General features: G+C 38.8%; 1 protein-coding gene and 1 long non-coding RNA gene across 2 annotated transcripts in view; both read right to left on the reverse strand.

Moving 5' to 3' along the window:
* LOC110474526 (uncharacterized) overlaps positions 1–15,538 on the reverse strand; it is a 72,414-nt gene that overhangs the window by 16,985 nt on the left and 39,891 nt on the right. Inside the window, exons 37-47 of the mRNA XM_077786946.1 lie at positions 14,889–14,973; positions 11,555–11,793; positions 10,501–10,632; positions 9,710–9,859; positions 9,137–9,253; positions 8,324–8,497; positions 7,405–7,612; positions 6,327–6,379; positions 3,104–3,266; positions 2,319–2,440; positions 816–956 (exon numbers count right to left, since the gene is read on the reverse strand). Of these exons, the coding sequence (XP_077643072.1) occupies positions 816–956; positions 2,319–2,440; positions 3,104–3,266; positions 6,327–6,379; positions 7,405–7,612; positions 8,324–8,497; positions 9,137–9,253; positions 9,710–9,859; positions 10,501–10,632; positions 11,555–11,793; positions 14,889–14,973 (1,584 nt within the window). The remainder of the gene's footprint in view (positions 1–815; positions 957–2,318; positions 2,441–3,103; positions 3,267–6,326; positions 6,380–7,404; positions 7,613–8,323; positions 8,498–9,136; positions 9,254–9,709; positions 9,860–10,500; positions 10,633–11,554; positions 11,794–14,888; positions 14,974–15,538) is intronic.
* Positions 14,113–14,885, reverse strand: LOC110474523 (uncharacterized). The gene is made up of 3 exons (XR_002466089.1): positions 14,812–14,885; positions 14,511–14,588; positions 14,113–14,151 (listed from the first exon to the last, which is right to left on the reverse strand). It is a non-coding gene; the product is annotated as an uncharacterized LOC110474523 (long non-coding RNA).

The raw sequence follows: 15,538 nt of genomic DNA on the forward strand, positions 1-15,538 counted from the left end.
CAAGGCCATGGAAGGCTTTTGTCACCCTCTCTGGAAGCTCCCTGGGGTCTGTCATGCAAAGCAACTAATGGCACAACTGCAATAATGACCCTACAAGAGAATTTATTCCTCTGAATATGATTCTGGAACCATACTGAGTATTGTGCAACCCCCCCTGAGCCCCAGAGGGCTTCAGATGAACAAACACAGCACAGCTGGCACAGCTGATTGCTGAAAGTCTTCAGCCTCAGCAGCTGCAGTGTCCTGACCCACACAGTGCAGTGTCAGACAGAAATTATACCGTAGTATTTGATCTGGAGGGATTATTTGTGGAGTTCCTCCTCCTTTTTCCCCCCTTTTATATATGCTTTATATTTCAAAACTATAGTTTAAAGCCTTTCTAGTTTTGCACATTTTCACATTTGTGTTGCAATTTCCTATACAGTATAAAAATTTACATTTTCTTCACAGGGGTATCAAAGGGTTTATGTTTGCTTTTATCGTGGGGTTGGGGTTTTTTTGTTTGTTTTTCTTATGTGTGCAGACTAGGAGTTTGTTCATTGCTTTAAGGACAAAATTTGCCTCATTTTCATTGCTTGTCAGGTTCCTGGGCATTTCTGGGTTCCTCCTATCCAGAATGGGTCATTACTAAAAGTGCAAGGTTGTTGGCTAGGAAACAGTGCTGGTGATTTGGACACAAGGAGATAACAGCGCTTAGTGCTCTTTACATTTTTCAAGATGATTTCTGGTTCTGCAGTTCTCATGGACAAAAGGCACACTCACAGTAAATGCAGTATCACAGCTGTGTGTTTTGCAGCCCAGCCTCATGATCTCACCTGCTGGTTGTACTTTCTGCCCCTTCTTTCTGACAGGGAATGCACCTCCAGTTGCTTCAGAGTGTAATTAAAGGGGTGGGCAACAGTGGCTCTGTAGCTTGTCCGGTGTCTTCCAATCTTCAGAGAAGATGACACTGATATCTGATCCATATCAACAGATGGAAAAGGAACTTGTGAAATAAAACACCTCTCACATACTGATCTTAAACATGCACCCAGTAAGAGTTCCCTGTACCTTGACCTCAAATGAATTATGTGCACAATAAAGTCCTTTCTGAAGAAGCAGGACAAATTAATAGTAAAATTAGGATAATTTTTGCTGCTTGAATTCCCTGCATAGAACAGCTCAAAGCAGAACTGCTCTCTGTATTTTACTAAAATAATGAACTTAAGTTTGTTGAAGCTTAATTTTTGATCTTTAGGGACTGCAGGCTGCACTGCCACAGAATCATTGGACATGGCTTGCAAAGTTAAAGCACAAGAAAAAACATTTGCTTCATCAGGAGCTAAATTCTGCTATGTTATTGAAAGCAAAATATTTTCGTGGTGATTTAGATAGTGGCAGGATTTTAATAGTTGTGGTAATTTAAGAAGTATTAAAAAAATACATTCTACACAACTGCTAAAGTAAATTTTTGAATTTGTTAGCTTTTAACTGCTCTTTGCAGGCACATTCATGTTTATGTGTGGTAGCATACTTTATACATTGTCTTCTATTTTTCCATTATTTAGAAAGTAATGTAATACACAACCAAGGTGCTGCATTTTGGATGCACATGTAAAGATAGCACAGTTAGCAGCAAGTCAAGAAAGTGTCCCCATTTAACCACATCTGGAACTCAACCTACCCTATGTTCTCCTAGTTCTGTCTTTTTCACTCTTACACTTTTTAAAAATAGTGATTACTTACTTTATGAAAACAGAGACTCGTTTCAACTGTACTACATTTGTCAGTCTTGCTAATAAGGAGGAGAGTGAAAGAATGAAATACAAAAGAGCTTTGACTGAATCAATAAAGCTGAAAATGCTAAGCAGTATGTGTCCTTTTCTGTGTGGGTAAATCTAGTATTATACCCATGCAACGAGTTTTTCATCCTTCTCAGTCTCAACTAATGCTCACAGTTACTCACTTGTCTTAGATTTCATTTCTTTGTCCATAAGCTGCTTTAAGCATGATATTTGTGCTATTCTTCCCATCTACTATCAGAGGCCCTTACCCAGTGTGCTGTGAGGCTTATGCATTTCATTACCTTTGGTTAAGCAGCAAGGTGTGGGGTTACTGCAAACAAAGAAATACTATGGCCTGAAAACACTTCCTACAAGAATATCAGCTGCTCAGCTTTCACAGTCAGAACTATTTATACATCCAAGAAGGGGGATTGTTTGCCTTATAGTCAAGTTCCCTGGCTTGCTTAGCGCCCTTTTTTAAGAAAAAGTCAAGCAAACAAACAAACAAAAACTCTTGATACCCTCCTGACATTTATTTGCTCTCGGCCACTGTACCTTGTCCTTCTCATTCCAAATGACAGTAAGAACATCCTGGTGACTGCGTGCTGAATGTTTCACATATAAGTTGGCCCAGGCATGCCGTGGAAAAGGGATGGAGAGAGGATGGAGAAGTTCCACTACAAGGAAAACAAACAAGATTTGCCACCAGGAATCATGATCGTTCCCAGGACATTTTCCCACAGGCGGCAGGACATCCCTTGGTTCCCAGGGAAACGCAGTCTCTGCTCACACACACACCCCTACCCAGCAGCCACAAAGAATTCGGTGTGCTGATGCCTGCTCAACAGGAGGAAATGTGAGAACAGGAACCCTCTCTCTATTTATCAGCAGAAAAATAACCAAAAGATTGACAGCTACACCCAGAGCAACTTCAGCAAGAGCAACCAGGGAAATAATCTGTGTGAAACTAAGATGGCCTTACACTGGAAGAGGAATAGCTTACAACACTCAAACAGATAAGTGCAGTTATCTTCTCTATTTTCAGATCATATAGTTTCAACATAAGGGTTTAACACCTCAAGGTAGCAGCCAGTGTGACCAGCGCTCCCTTCAGCACCCAGTACTTAAGTTTTATGTTCCATATTCACAAAGCAGAAAAAGTATTCTGAAATGGACATTTCTAACAGCCAGACCTATAATGAATTTAAAACAAATGAGGCCTTAGAAGCCCTAAATTGAAACCGGGATTGAAACCCTTTGGACACGCATTTTGAAATCAGATTTATGTTGTTTATTTTATAGTCTGCTTTGAACACTTGTAAAAGACTTGAGAAACCTACCCTGAATGCCATGACCTCCTGGCAGCTTTGGGAAGAGTCCAGTGTAAGTGCCTGTTAGCTTTATCTCTTTGCCATCCCACAGGGCAATGTGCCTCAGCAGATGAGTTCTGTTGCCTTTTTGGTAAATTGTCACCAACACAAGTTGCCTTGGAAAAATTTTTAACTAAAAAAAAAAAAAGGGGTAAACATTAAACCCCAAAGTCCTGTGGGGTCTGTAGGAATGTGTTTTTAAAGGTCTAGCAATGTTACTCTAAGCCCACTGCTCTCGTACAAGCAACTATTTATTTCTACTTGTCTTCATTTCTACAAAAGTTGTCTTTGTCTTTATCTCACAGAATAAACCTTACAACATCAAGAATCCCACTATCACAGAATAAATCCAGCAGATAGCACAAACAACAATAGGTATTTGTGACCTCTCTTCTTATTTAGAGAAAGAAATGTGTGGGACCTGCATTATAAAAACTGGTTCAGTTTGTAGCACATTATTTTTCTTATTTCCTGTAAATCCTACATGAGTGCTCCATCTATAGGAGCAAACAAATATAAACTCAAACTAATCCACAGTAAAATGTTTGCTCATGCTACTGGAGAAATCAAGGGCAAAACACCTCACACAGCAGGAGCTGCATTTGGCCTTCACTGCTTGGCAGCCATCCCAAGTGCCCTCCTGTCACAGCCTTTGCTACCAGTGGATGGTACCAACCTGGGTCATGGTCTGTGTCACTTCAATGGCATTAGTGTAGCTGCTTCCAGTCAAAGTTAGCTTTGCTGAAACATTGAAATCCCTTTTTTCCATCCTGAGGTAGAGTTTGCTTTTTGCTTCACTCATATCATAATTTACCTTTTCAAGTTCCCATTAAATTAAAAAAAAAAAAAAAAAAAAGGAAAAGAAAAGACTAGGATTGTTAACATTTTTAAAAAACAGGAACATCCTCAACAATAACAAAAATGTTAGAGATACTAGTACTAGAAATAAAGCAGATTGACTCCTAACATTAGACAAGTCTACTTTGCAGTGATGTATGCAATGGATTACTTGCAGATAATTACCTTAGAAGACAGTTGTGCTGCACAGGGGAAGTACTGTAGAAAGAAGGGATGAGTCTGGAGTGCTTTTATATTCAACTCTTCACTAAAGGGAAGAAATGTTCTCTTGTTCAACAACATTTCAGAAAGTCAGCTCTTGCAGGCAGCACAAGTTCATGTGAGTTAGCTCCAAGTACCTGTCACTGAACACTTACCCAGCTCCCAGTTTTTGATGCATTCACACAAAATGATCACCTCTGAGCTCAATAAAAAAATCTGTGTATGCATCCCAGGGACAGAATGTAGCCCACTGGACCAGAAATCATTTTGCCATAGCAAATACATCAGCTTTTGAAAAATGAGAAAGGTATTTTGGAATCTGACTTTGCAAGCACTGTCATGGTTTATAAACTTAGAATTTACAATTATTAGAGATTTTAACAGAACTTAGAGGAGTGTTTGGTGTGACTACTCACTTTATCCAAGTTTTGTTATCTATTTCACCAGTGATTTGGTGATTTATACAGTAACTGTATTCTATGGAAATCACAGTAGCCTGATGGCATTTTTATAGTGCTCAGAATGACCCTTTTACCCTTGCTGGTCTTTTTTCCTACTGATGGAAAAGGAGAAGTTTTTGTTTTCTTCATAGGTCAGCCTCAGAGCACCTTCAGTTTCATTTTCAGTCATGACTTCTTGAACTGTCATCTGTGGAGGGGGAAAATAAAAAAATGACATGCCATGACTTCTACCCAGTATTTCACCTCAACTGAGCACAATCTCTTGACTCACTTAAAACCATCATCTTCACTGAATTTTATCTTCCAGACAGGCCTTCTGGATGCTTCCTAGGTGTAAATCAAGAGCCTCATGAGAGGTTTTCCTTTTTTTGTGTGTGTTTCCATAGCTACTCATTTGCATTATTGGCAAATATTAGTGTTACTTTCAATGTACCCTTATCTGGTTTAAGTCTAAAGCTGCTGGGTGTTGTTTATGCCTTCCACAATTTTATGTCTCATATACCAGAAAGAAATGGTGCTTTTTTTTTTTTTTTTTAAAGAAACAGATGAGGTTCCACCAAGTTTTTGCTCCAGGGCATTCCTCCCACAGCTGCTGCATCATCTACAGCCTTATCCTGAAAATGCTAAAGAATCTCTCTGGGAAAGATGAGGGCCATTTCCCACACTTCAACAGCAACACTGGTATTTGACAAAGTCTGTGGGAACAGTAATTTCTGAAGTCCCCTGGTTATACTCACACCTTATAAATTAATAAGGCATCTCAAGAATTACCATCTCTGCTTTTCTTTTTTTTTTTTATTCAAATATTTAAAGGATAAAAGACATTTCACTAAATATTAATGGGGAAGTGAAAATATCTTATACCTTACTATAAAAGGTTGGCAGTAAATATTCCCTTGAAACACTAATACTTAATATGCAGGTTTAATATTGATCTAATGTTTATGTTCAGGAAAGCTGACCTTTAGTCTTGCATCCTAGCTACATGTCCTGTTATTTGAAGATAAGGTGGTGGATCACTTGGAAATGTTTTTCTGTGTACTGCCCTTCAAAAGGGAAAGGGACATTTCAACTAATGCTTCCTTCTCCTAAGGGATAAACAAGTATAGCCTATGTTGATCCTATCAAGTAGTTTGGAATATAAATCTACTTCTGTTTATTCAACACTGAAGCATTTTAGGTATTTGTGCTACAAGTGGTTTAACCAAGGCAAAGAATTATCTAGATATAGAGGACAGCTGTTTTCTATCAAAAGTTCTTTCCACTTCTGTGAGCCCTATTAGCAGCAAAGTGATAGTAAATACATGCCTTCCTGACATGATTAACCCTGAAACTGGGGATTTCAGATACCTGACCAGGTTCCTTAGAAACAGACCACTAGCTCTGTACTTAAGCTAAACGAGGATTCAGATAAACTGGACCAAGTCAGCTCTCAGCTGCATTTGTATATAAACCTGGAGTCATTTTACTAAGGCCACTGGAAGTGCTCTGGATTAATGCAAATGTAACTCAAGTGACAGCTTTCATCCAAGCACAGCAAAAGTTTTGTGGTGCATTACCTTAAGAAAGAAGGGAAGTCCCAGGTGATGGAGAAGTGATATTGAATGCTTCACCTCTGCCACGAACACAAATATACCAAAGAGTTCAAAGTCTGTGTCAACATCCACAGTCACAGTTATATCTTTCTCATCATATTGGATTTCACAAACAGTCTTGGCTTTGTTTTCTATACAGAAGGGACAAAATAGCGCCAATTTGAGCAGCTAATTTTTGAGTAATTTCTGTACTGCCTGTATAAAATCAACCCAGACACCTTTTAGTTTAATACATTCATCAAGACAAAGTAATCATTCAAGATCACAAGAATCTTTGGCCTGTGGTTGGAGGGCAGAGTTTTTCTGGATGTCCTTGAACTTTGTCCTTACAAAGTCTTGTAGTAATAGAGCTTGTGTACATGCATCCAGTGTTAAGTGGCAAGTTAGTTCCTGTCAGGAATGTGTTTGTGCAGCTAGAGCTGACTAATCCATACAGCCAGCTGCATCCCTGGCCTGCAGCAGCCTCTTCCAGGGAAGAGCTCTGAGCTGTTCTGACCTCCAGAGACTCCTTTGAGTCCAGCTACCGCAGCTCAACAATGCCCAAAGAGCATGACCTGAATACCTTTCCCCACTGTCCTACCAGCTTTTCATTTTTGAATAGGAGACTGCTAAAAGATCAAAATGAGATAAGAGATGTGAAACTCCACAAATTCTTTACGACAAAACCCACAGAAATGGGGGGTTTTTGGTCGAAATTACATGGTGACTGTGGCTGTCCTGAGAATGACCTATTGTCCTGTTGTTTTTTTCTGAGTGGGTGAAAGGAGATGATGCCACTCACATTAGTATTGATTGCTAACCTCAGTAATTAGTGCCTGCTAACCTCAGTAATTTCTGCCCTGTGGTGCTCTCACAATTGTTGAGTTTTCTTCAACATGAGTATATTCTCCTGGGGGTACTTAAGGTACCTGATCACAATGTAAGAGAGAAATGCAGATAGGATTCATGCCAGGGCAAGTTTTAATGGTAGACTTGCTTCATCAACTAATTGCAGATGCAGTTTCAGAATGACAATTTTACTTACAAACAAGATAAAGCCTCTTTTTAGGTACTACCAGTAAATCTTAGTAAGCTTGTAGCTGTTGAAGGAACAGCTGAAACTTCATCATAGAGCTATTAGAGAATAAAATCCCTGCCAGGAATGGCAGGTACCCACCTGATTTCTGTAAACTGAAAATCAAGTTGATTGCCTTAGGGTAGCCAGATGCCTGGAGGACCTCACTGCTGTGCACACTCTGGCAGAAGAGATCCACTTGGTGGCCAACATAATAGGAGTTTATTATGTATGTGATTGATGTTTCTCCAGCTACAATGTGCACATATCTCTCTTGAGTAGGGTTTCTCCCTTGAAAAACAACATCTATCTAAAAAGGACATGTAAATATAAGTTCTCAAAACAATATTTAAATAATATTTAGTTTTAAGACAGGAGAAAATGGAAGTGAAAGAAAGTTCTGTCTAGTCTATACTAATGTCAAAATCTATCCATTAACAACATATCTTTTGGCCTTTCATTAATCATCTTTGACTTTCAAGTATGAAGCTGATTCAACTAAATGAATGTCAAGCCCTGCCAGCCTCACTGATCGATGACAAATTTTCATTAGGTTCTTTTTTATCCCACAAACACAAATTCCTTCTTATAAAGGATACTTAATATACACCTACTGACAATATTTACCAGATAGTAGGTACTCCAATACTTCTCTGAAAATAGCACACAAATACTTCTTTCAGTATAAAATTCCCATTCAAGAGCAAAGGGGCAGTACTCCAGTTCCTGGTGCAATGTGCTCAAGCTGTCCTGTAGAGTTACAATATCAACAGCACCCACTCTACTACCACAGATCAGAATGGAAGAATCTCATTCAGAAAGCAGTCAAGGAGAAACTTTCTATTTCAGTAGTTCAGGTTTTAGGCATCCAGAGTTTTTAAATACCAGAAAGTCTCAGCTTCCCTCCTGTACTTTACAAAATGGGAGTTTTCATTCAAGCCATAGCTTGAATTACATCCTTATACAGGACAATAATTATAATTAAAAGCAAACAAACAAGACAACAAAACCCCAAAACTACCTGTAAAGATGATGGGACTCTGGCTTGTAGCAGCCATGGCAAAGAGTGATGGAAATTCCCTGTTATGTTGGTACTTGTTTCAAACTCCTGAATTTGTCCTTCAAGAACTGCTTGGTGATCACCATAAAGCACTTCCAAACTAAAGCTCCTGGTGACTTTGAGGTTCAAGATAGTCTGCATGCAACAAAAGTAAATTGTCAAAAACTAGAATTGTAAAAGTTAGAACTCCTGCTGGTCAGGGCTCTTTCTTTGGTTGAGACAGTATAATCTCAAAGATGTGTCAAAAACACATCTTGTATCATTTCATAACACAACACAACAGTTATAAATGTCCCTTTTATTTTAGAACTCAAACATTTAACATGTATTCTCAAGTATGGCCATACTTTAATGCTATTCAGTTACATGATTAATAAGTCTTGTGTTACTCAGATAAAAAAATATGCCAGGTAAGCACAGTTCAGAAGGAAAATACCATTTGGAAAGGACCCAGTGAAATACCAGCAGTGCTCCCCTCTGCCCTGTGTGTCCAGGGGACACTGCAGCTCTGTCAGACACATAAATGCAGTGCCCTCCTCACTCCACACCAGGAGCAACCTCCAGCCCCAGGCCTGTGGAAAGTTCTGATCTAAACTATTCTCTCACGAGAACAAACTGAGCTTCTGGACACCCCTCAAGAGCAAAGCGAGCACCTGGACTCCCCTTCACCAAAACAGCAAATGTGTTAAGTCCCATCTACACCCGCTGCTCTTTGCCATCTCACTTCCCCAGATGCTGTCCCCCTCGTGCCATGGCTCCAGGTTGATAACCTACCTGCAACTCAATCCTGTCTTTTATTTGCAAAGTCTTCAATGTGTCTATGTTATGAATAAGTTTGTAGTTAAGAGACACAACATCCAACTTCTGGACAAAGTTCAGTTCTTCTGTAATCTGTTCAATTCAAGTAAATATGACAAAATTAACTGTGGAACATCTCTGACATGGAGGCTTCTCTGAGTAACTGTAATCACTGGACTAATTACACACTAGAATAAAATTATGAAAGCTATGAAAACTTTATGGTGAAGAATTATCTACTTTTTTTAGAAGTCACAGCTTTGTACTGTAAAAGGGAATATGCTGCACCAAATGAAGATTTTTGATAAGGAAGATTTGATATAGTTTACAAACAAGAGTCAAGGATCATTGCTGATGTCAAATTTGTTGCAAGGAGTAATTGCACAGAAGGGCTGGCTGAAAGATACTGCTTTAATTTAAGGCCTTTAGAACTAACCCAGCCCTGGCAAAGTATTGCATTTGGATTGCCTGCAGAAACAATATTTACCAAATCAATTAGCTCACTTCAACTCCTTTTTCCCGTATTACTGATATGGAGAAGACACTTACTTGCTTGTTGTTCACACAGAAATTAATAAATCCTTTATAGAAGTCACTATTTTTTTCTGATACCACATCAAGTAACATCCTCATGGGAATGCCAATGTCAGCAGCTCCTTGGATGTTATGGGTTAGCACCACATCCAGCTCTTGCCTTTCCTGTTAACAGTTCACAGCACAGAGAGCAAAGCACATGTAGAACCCAGAGATCGCTGCAATACAGAGCTCAAACCAGAAATCTGTCTGTCCTACATGTAACATGAATTAAAGTCCCACTAGCTATGTTGTTTCCCTATGGCACAAAAACAAGCAGAGATGACCAGTTATGGCAGGAAAGTGAAGCACCTTGAGGAAACAGGTACTTGTGCTGTTCTCTGTTCTCTTGCTCTGATGACAAGAGAATCCAAACTTGTAATTGTCAACAGAAAAACAAGAGATTCACAGCCTTCCCAGTGTTGCTGTCTCACTGAATAAACAAACAGCAGTGTCTCAATTAATCATTGCTTATTATTTTGCAGGGTAAATCACAGTGATGTAAAGAACTGTAGAATACAAACAACAAACATTCACATATAAAGAGCATAGCAAGGAAATTATTCAGGAAGTGCCAGAGCCTATATCCTATTATCCTATACATCAGTTACTGCACATTGAAGGTGCCAGATTTTCAAAGATTTTATTATTTAATTTTTATTCTGGCATTTATTACTTAAGCTTGACTATTTGTTCCAAATAACATAGGTTAGAATACATTACTCAGTACCTTGTTCACACACTCCAACAGTCTGCAGGGTACTCACATCAGTGACTTTTAGTATAAAGAGTCCTCGGAATTTACTTTCATCAACTGTGATCAATGTCTGTGAATCTAGGTTCATCTTATCCATCAAAAGATAGCCCGAGCCATCAATTTTCATTGGTGCTCCAAGAGCCTGTAAAAGAAAGAAAAAAAATTAAAAATCACCACTTTTGCACTTAACCACAAATACATTTTCCCTCTGAAACTTAATTCCTAATAGCAACTTTAATCACCTAGCTGTGAAATCAAGTATATCAGGCAGCATAGGCACAGGATGTTTCAGAAATCTTGAGAGTTTTTTAATACATTTTATAAATGCTGTTTTTTTTGTTTTGAATATGTCTGATTATTATTGACAAATGAGTCAGCATAAATAGAACACTGGACAATGTGGTAGCTCTTCCTGCCTAAATGGAAAGTTAATTTATATTCTATGCTTGACATTGTCCCAGTGGCCTGAAGCATCCATAAATTCAGTTAAACCAGACAGTATACATAAGTTTATTATGGCAGTTCTGTTTTTGGAAAAGGGCAAGTGAGTCTCATCTTTGTATATTCAGATTTGCCCTGACTTGCATATTGAACTCACAGATCATAATGTGATAACATGTCTCTCAAACTTTCCATACACTGAATTTTCTGACCTGAAGATTATCTATTTACTTCATATATTTTTAAACTGTTGCAGTTTGTCTCTCAAACTGCTGAGAAACTGTAATCGCTTATAAAGCTAAAGACAACTTTGAATAATCATTATTTCTGAACAGAAAAAACCTGCAGAATTTTCAACCATGTTTTAGAAAACACACTGGAGCTAGTACAAGCAAGTCCATTATCTGCAGGTACTGATTAAGAGAAAATTTGGAGTATGCCATATGAAAATACAGGGAATAACTGGCTCCAGAAGTAAGATACAGCATTTAAAGAGAATGCTTTTCTTATTTCTCTGCAACCTCTTTGAAACACTTAGTTATTGTCTTTTGACTTTTGCAAGTACAAAGGTCCTAGCTTAGATGTATAAATTCAACATTAAAGGAGAAAATTATTTTCCATACCTGAATTGTTTGGCATTTGTTTTCTATAATCATTTTCCACTGCAGGTTCTTTTCAGGGTCAAAGTCCCCATTCATCTGAAGTTCACAGGCACCCAGTTTCATTCCAACTCCAAGAAGATACTTTAAGTGTTTCCGTGCACTGATGGACAGCTCATTTTCCCTTGGGATTTCCTTCAGCTGGGGGAGGTCATGCCTGAATTGAATTTGCAGAGCCATCTTTGCCTTGCACTCTGCTCTCACTTCAAGATGGGCAGTTTTGCCTTCTGTTTCCAGGACAGAGAGCAACTCTGCCTGGCATTTGTCTTTCTGAATGGATCCTGTGAGCCGTGACTGAGTTGGGAAACTGAAATCCTATCAAGATTTAAATAAAAAAATCCTTTGGAATATTACAAACACTTTAAGACAAGTGTGTATTATATACAATATCAGAGACAAAACCTACAATCTCCAAGTTGACATTTTTCTCCCTCTCAACAAGAAAGGTGATTTTTCCTGAATAGGACCTGATGCAAGATTTAAGGGTTCTCCTGAAGAATTCACAACTTCTGCATCTTTATGAAGTTTAATATTTACAAAAAATATAAAATACCTGTTTCTTCAGATTGGCAAAGTTTACTAAACATTCTATACTTCGTCCAGACCACACCAATCTCAGTTTTCAAACAAATTAATGTACAAAAATCATAGGCCTAACAGACATCCTTGCATCTGACTGTAGAAGGTTTGTTTTTTTAATAATTAAACTTCCTACTTGTCTTGTGCATCATCCCAAATGAAAGGTTTCTTCCCGTTCTGTCAAAGAATTTCTAAAAACACTGAAAATTCTACTATTTTTAATACTTTAAGGGGTTTTAATTCCCTTTTCACAACTTTCCTGTCATTTTTATGTTGCCACTTTGTAGTTGAGGAAGTTACTCAGTTTGAGGATCTGAAAGCAAAATATAAATTCCTATGAATATCTAGGAAAAAAACCCTGATTTTGCAATAGTCATTCTTTCCAATTTAGTCAGTAAGACTAACTGGAAAAAACAAGGAAGTTCTCTTTTGGTGTAATTCTCAGAGACCAGGGAATATATTTCTGACAGAGTTCAGGCTAATATTGCTGTTCAGCCTTAGAGGGCACTGTCGGCCTGAGAAGGCAACAGTCAGCAAAGGCTGAACTGATCTCAGTCTCAGAGAGCACCTGGGAACAGGATGTGTGAGACACTGCCTTTGCCAAATGTTGTGAGACAGGCGTGCCTTTAGAGTGCCTTCCCAACACTTCAGCACTGTCATTTTAGCTAAAACCCACAAGCCCTTCATTTGATCCCCAAACTCTCTTTAAAAGCTTCCCAGAGCTACCTGCAGAAGCTGACATTCTGTTTCTGTTTCCAGTGTCCAGTCAGCTTTATTCTGAACACAGAGATCCCCTCTAGCCTTCAGTCTGCATCTGCCAGCCTGCAACAGGAGAATGACCTCTGTGGTGGAGTCTGTGGCTGCAGAGAACAGGACTGAGTTTTCAAAAGGCAGCCCAAGCTGGCTGAGCCAGGGAAATGAATGCCTGAGCATCCCTTGGAGTGTATATTCATGCTGACAGGAGGTGTCTATCTGCACATCGACTGCTCTGCCATCACACTGCAGGTTCATTAACAAGCCCACATTGCAGATGTTCTGTTGAAATGAGCCCCCCAAGGCTGCAGCACGAGGCAATCCCATCCTCTGCAACAGAAAAGATTATACAGTTTAGAACACACAAGGCAAAGCAACTGTCTTCCTCATTTGTTCCTAATTCATGAGAAAGTATTCCTTCTTTCTGAAACAATCTGCATTTGGAAAGGACCATACAAGACATCTTATTTCATAGAGAAATCAGAAATTTCTCTGTGAAAAAGATGAAAAAAAATGGGGGGGGGGGGAAGAAGAATAAATCCTTGAATAATTTTTTCACAACTAATGTAGAAGAAAAAAATCTTAACTTCCACAATTCCAAACTGAAAGGACATGCTTTTCACTAGATTTTAGGATAAAATTTTATTTTAATTAATAAACTATTATTAAACAACATTTTTATGGCAATAGCAGTAACACTGCTATTGTATTACTCCAGATTATCACTTCCCCCTGCAAGTGCTCTGACTCATTGCTCTGTCAGAACTTTAATGACCAAATTTGGCCTATTCATAAATGTGCCAGGAGACAGTTTTCTGTGACTCAGTGATCTGAAGTACAAAGACTGGAAGGGCATGCAGAAAACAATCTGGGCTTACCTCTAGACTGACACACTTGTTTCTAAAAGCAAGTACCCATCCTGTCTCATTGCTTGCCAGGCTCACTTCCCCATCAGCTTCCAAAGTGCAAGGCCCAAGGACAATACCAAGGATGCCCTTGTACTTGTCACTTCTCATGGCTGACACCTTCAGTTGGTTCTCTCTGGCAATTCCCAGAGAATGAAGTAAAGGCAAAGAATGCTGGAAGTTGATTTCTAAATGAGGATGGATGTTACTGGTGGCGTAGAGTTGCAGGCAGGCAAATATATCATGAAAAGAAACATGTCCAAAGAGGATGACAGTAAAGTTGCTGGTAAATATTGACCCATTCAGTGAAACTCTTGCTGGAGTCTGAAAAATTACAGAAAACTGTCAAGTTTGCTTTCCTGTCAGGTCACATACTGTTTTTAAAAGCTCATATTAGTAGAAGAGAACTGTTCCCTACACAATTTTGTATTCATCCCACATAATTATAAATGCCAAAACAAATGGAGAGATGGACTCAAATCTTTATTTTGGAGTTCCACAATAGAAATAACAGGAAGAAAACCCAAACCAATAATTAATGAAAATATTTGAAAGTGCACACAAAGCTTCCAGCAAGCTGAAATCCAATCTCTACATGTCCAACACTGCCAGTACTCAGATTCCCTCCATAGTAGTTAAGACACTATGCTGTTTAGAGCAAAGTTTATAAATGAAGTGAGTACCTCAAAATGATGAAATGCAATTGCACCATTGCAATGGCCAGAAAGCTGTTTGTTAGTAGATTCTCCACTGCAAGCAACCTGTTGATGTTGTCAATAAAGCACATTCAGAGAATGAAGAAAACCAGGGAAGACTAAAATTCAAGGGAGCAAGTTACAGGGCTGCTTTAAGGATCAAATAGATGAAGGCACCAAAACATAGATTTAATTAAAACAGAGATTTTAACATCCATTTCGAAAAGATCAACAGTTTAGTGTTTACTGCACTGAATACATTACAATATATGACAGGATTTCTGCAAACCTCTAGTACATGTGGAACAATGTCCATCAGTCCTCCCACATTATGGCGAAGTAAAAAAGAAACTTCCATAGCAGTGCCAGTGGTTTTCTTCTCTATTTCAATCTTGAGCTGCTCTGTCTCCACTGTGGTTGTTATCCCTGCAGCAATCTTTTTGGAGAAATTCTATGCACAAAAGAAACCAAATCATGGAAACAAACAAACAACAGCATCCCAGCAACAACTGGGAATGGCAGAGTGTGTTGCACTGTGCTTAAACATCACAGCCTGTGTCAGGGTGGCAGCACTGGTAAAATAAAAGTGCAAATTCATCAAGGCATTTCAAATAGACATTATAGTGTTATGCCAGACCTTCTAAATGCAGTGTATCAATAATTCCTTCTGGCTCCAAAACATATTGAGAGCATTCAAGTACCCTGAGCATTCAAGTACCCTGAGCCCTCAGGCACAAACAATTAAAGCACTGCAACTACTAAAAAGCAAGGCAAAGGAACTGTTTAGAATTCGTTCTCTGCACACCTCTGTCTCTCACCCTACCACAGCTGTTGAAGCCACCCAAATGTAAGCATGTGAGTGACTTGAGTTTTGCAGTGGATGTCTGAAATAGCAAAGTATTTGAAGCCTTCTTTTATGAAAAGATAATCTGTGATGCAAAAGAGCTGTAAAGTTCACGGATCTATAGCAGAAATGCAGATAGAGAGAACTGCAGCCAAGCAACATCATACAAGGA

The sequence above is a fragment of the Lonchura striata genome, chromosome 16 (genome assembly GCF_046129695.1).
Source record: "Lonchura striata isolate bLonStr1 chromosome 16, bLonStr1.mat, whole genome shotgun sequence".
Taxonomy (NCBI): domain Eukaryota; kingdom Metazoa; phylum Chordata; class Aves; order Passeriformes; family Estrildidae; genus Lonchura; species Lonchura striata.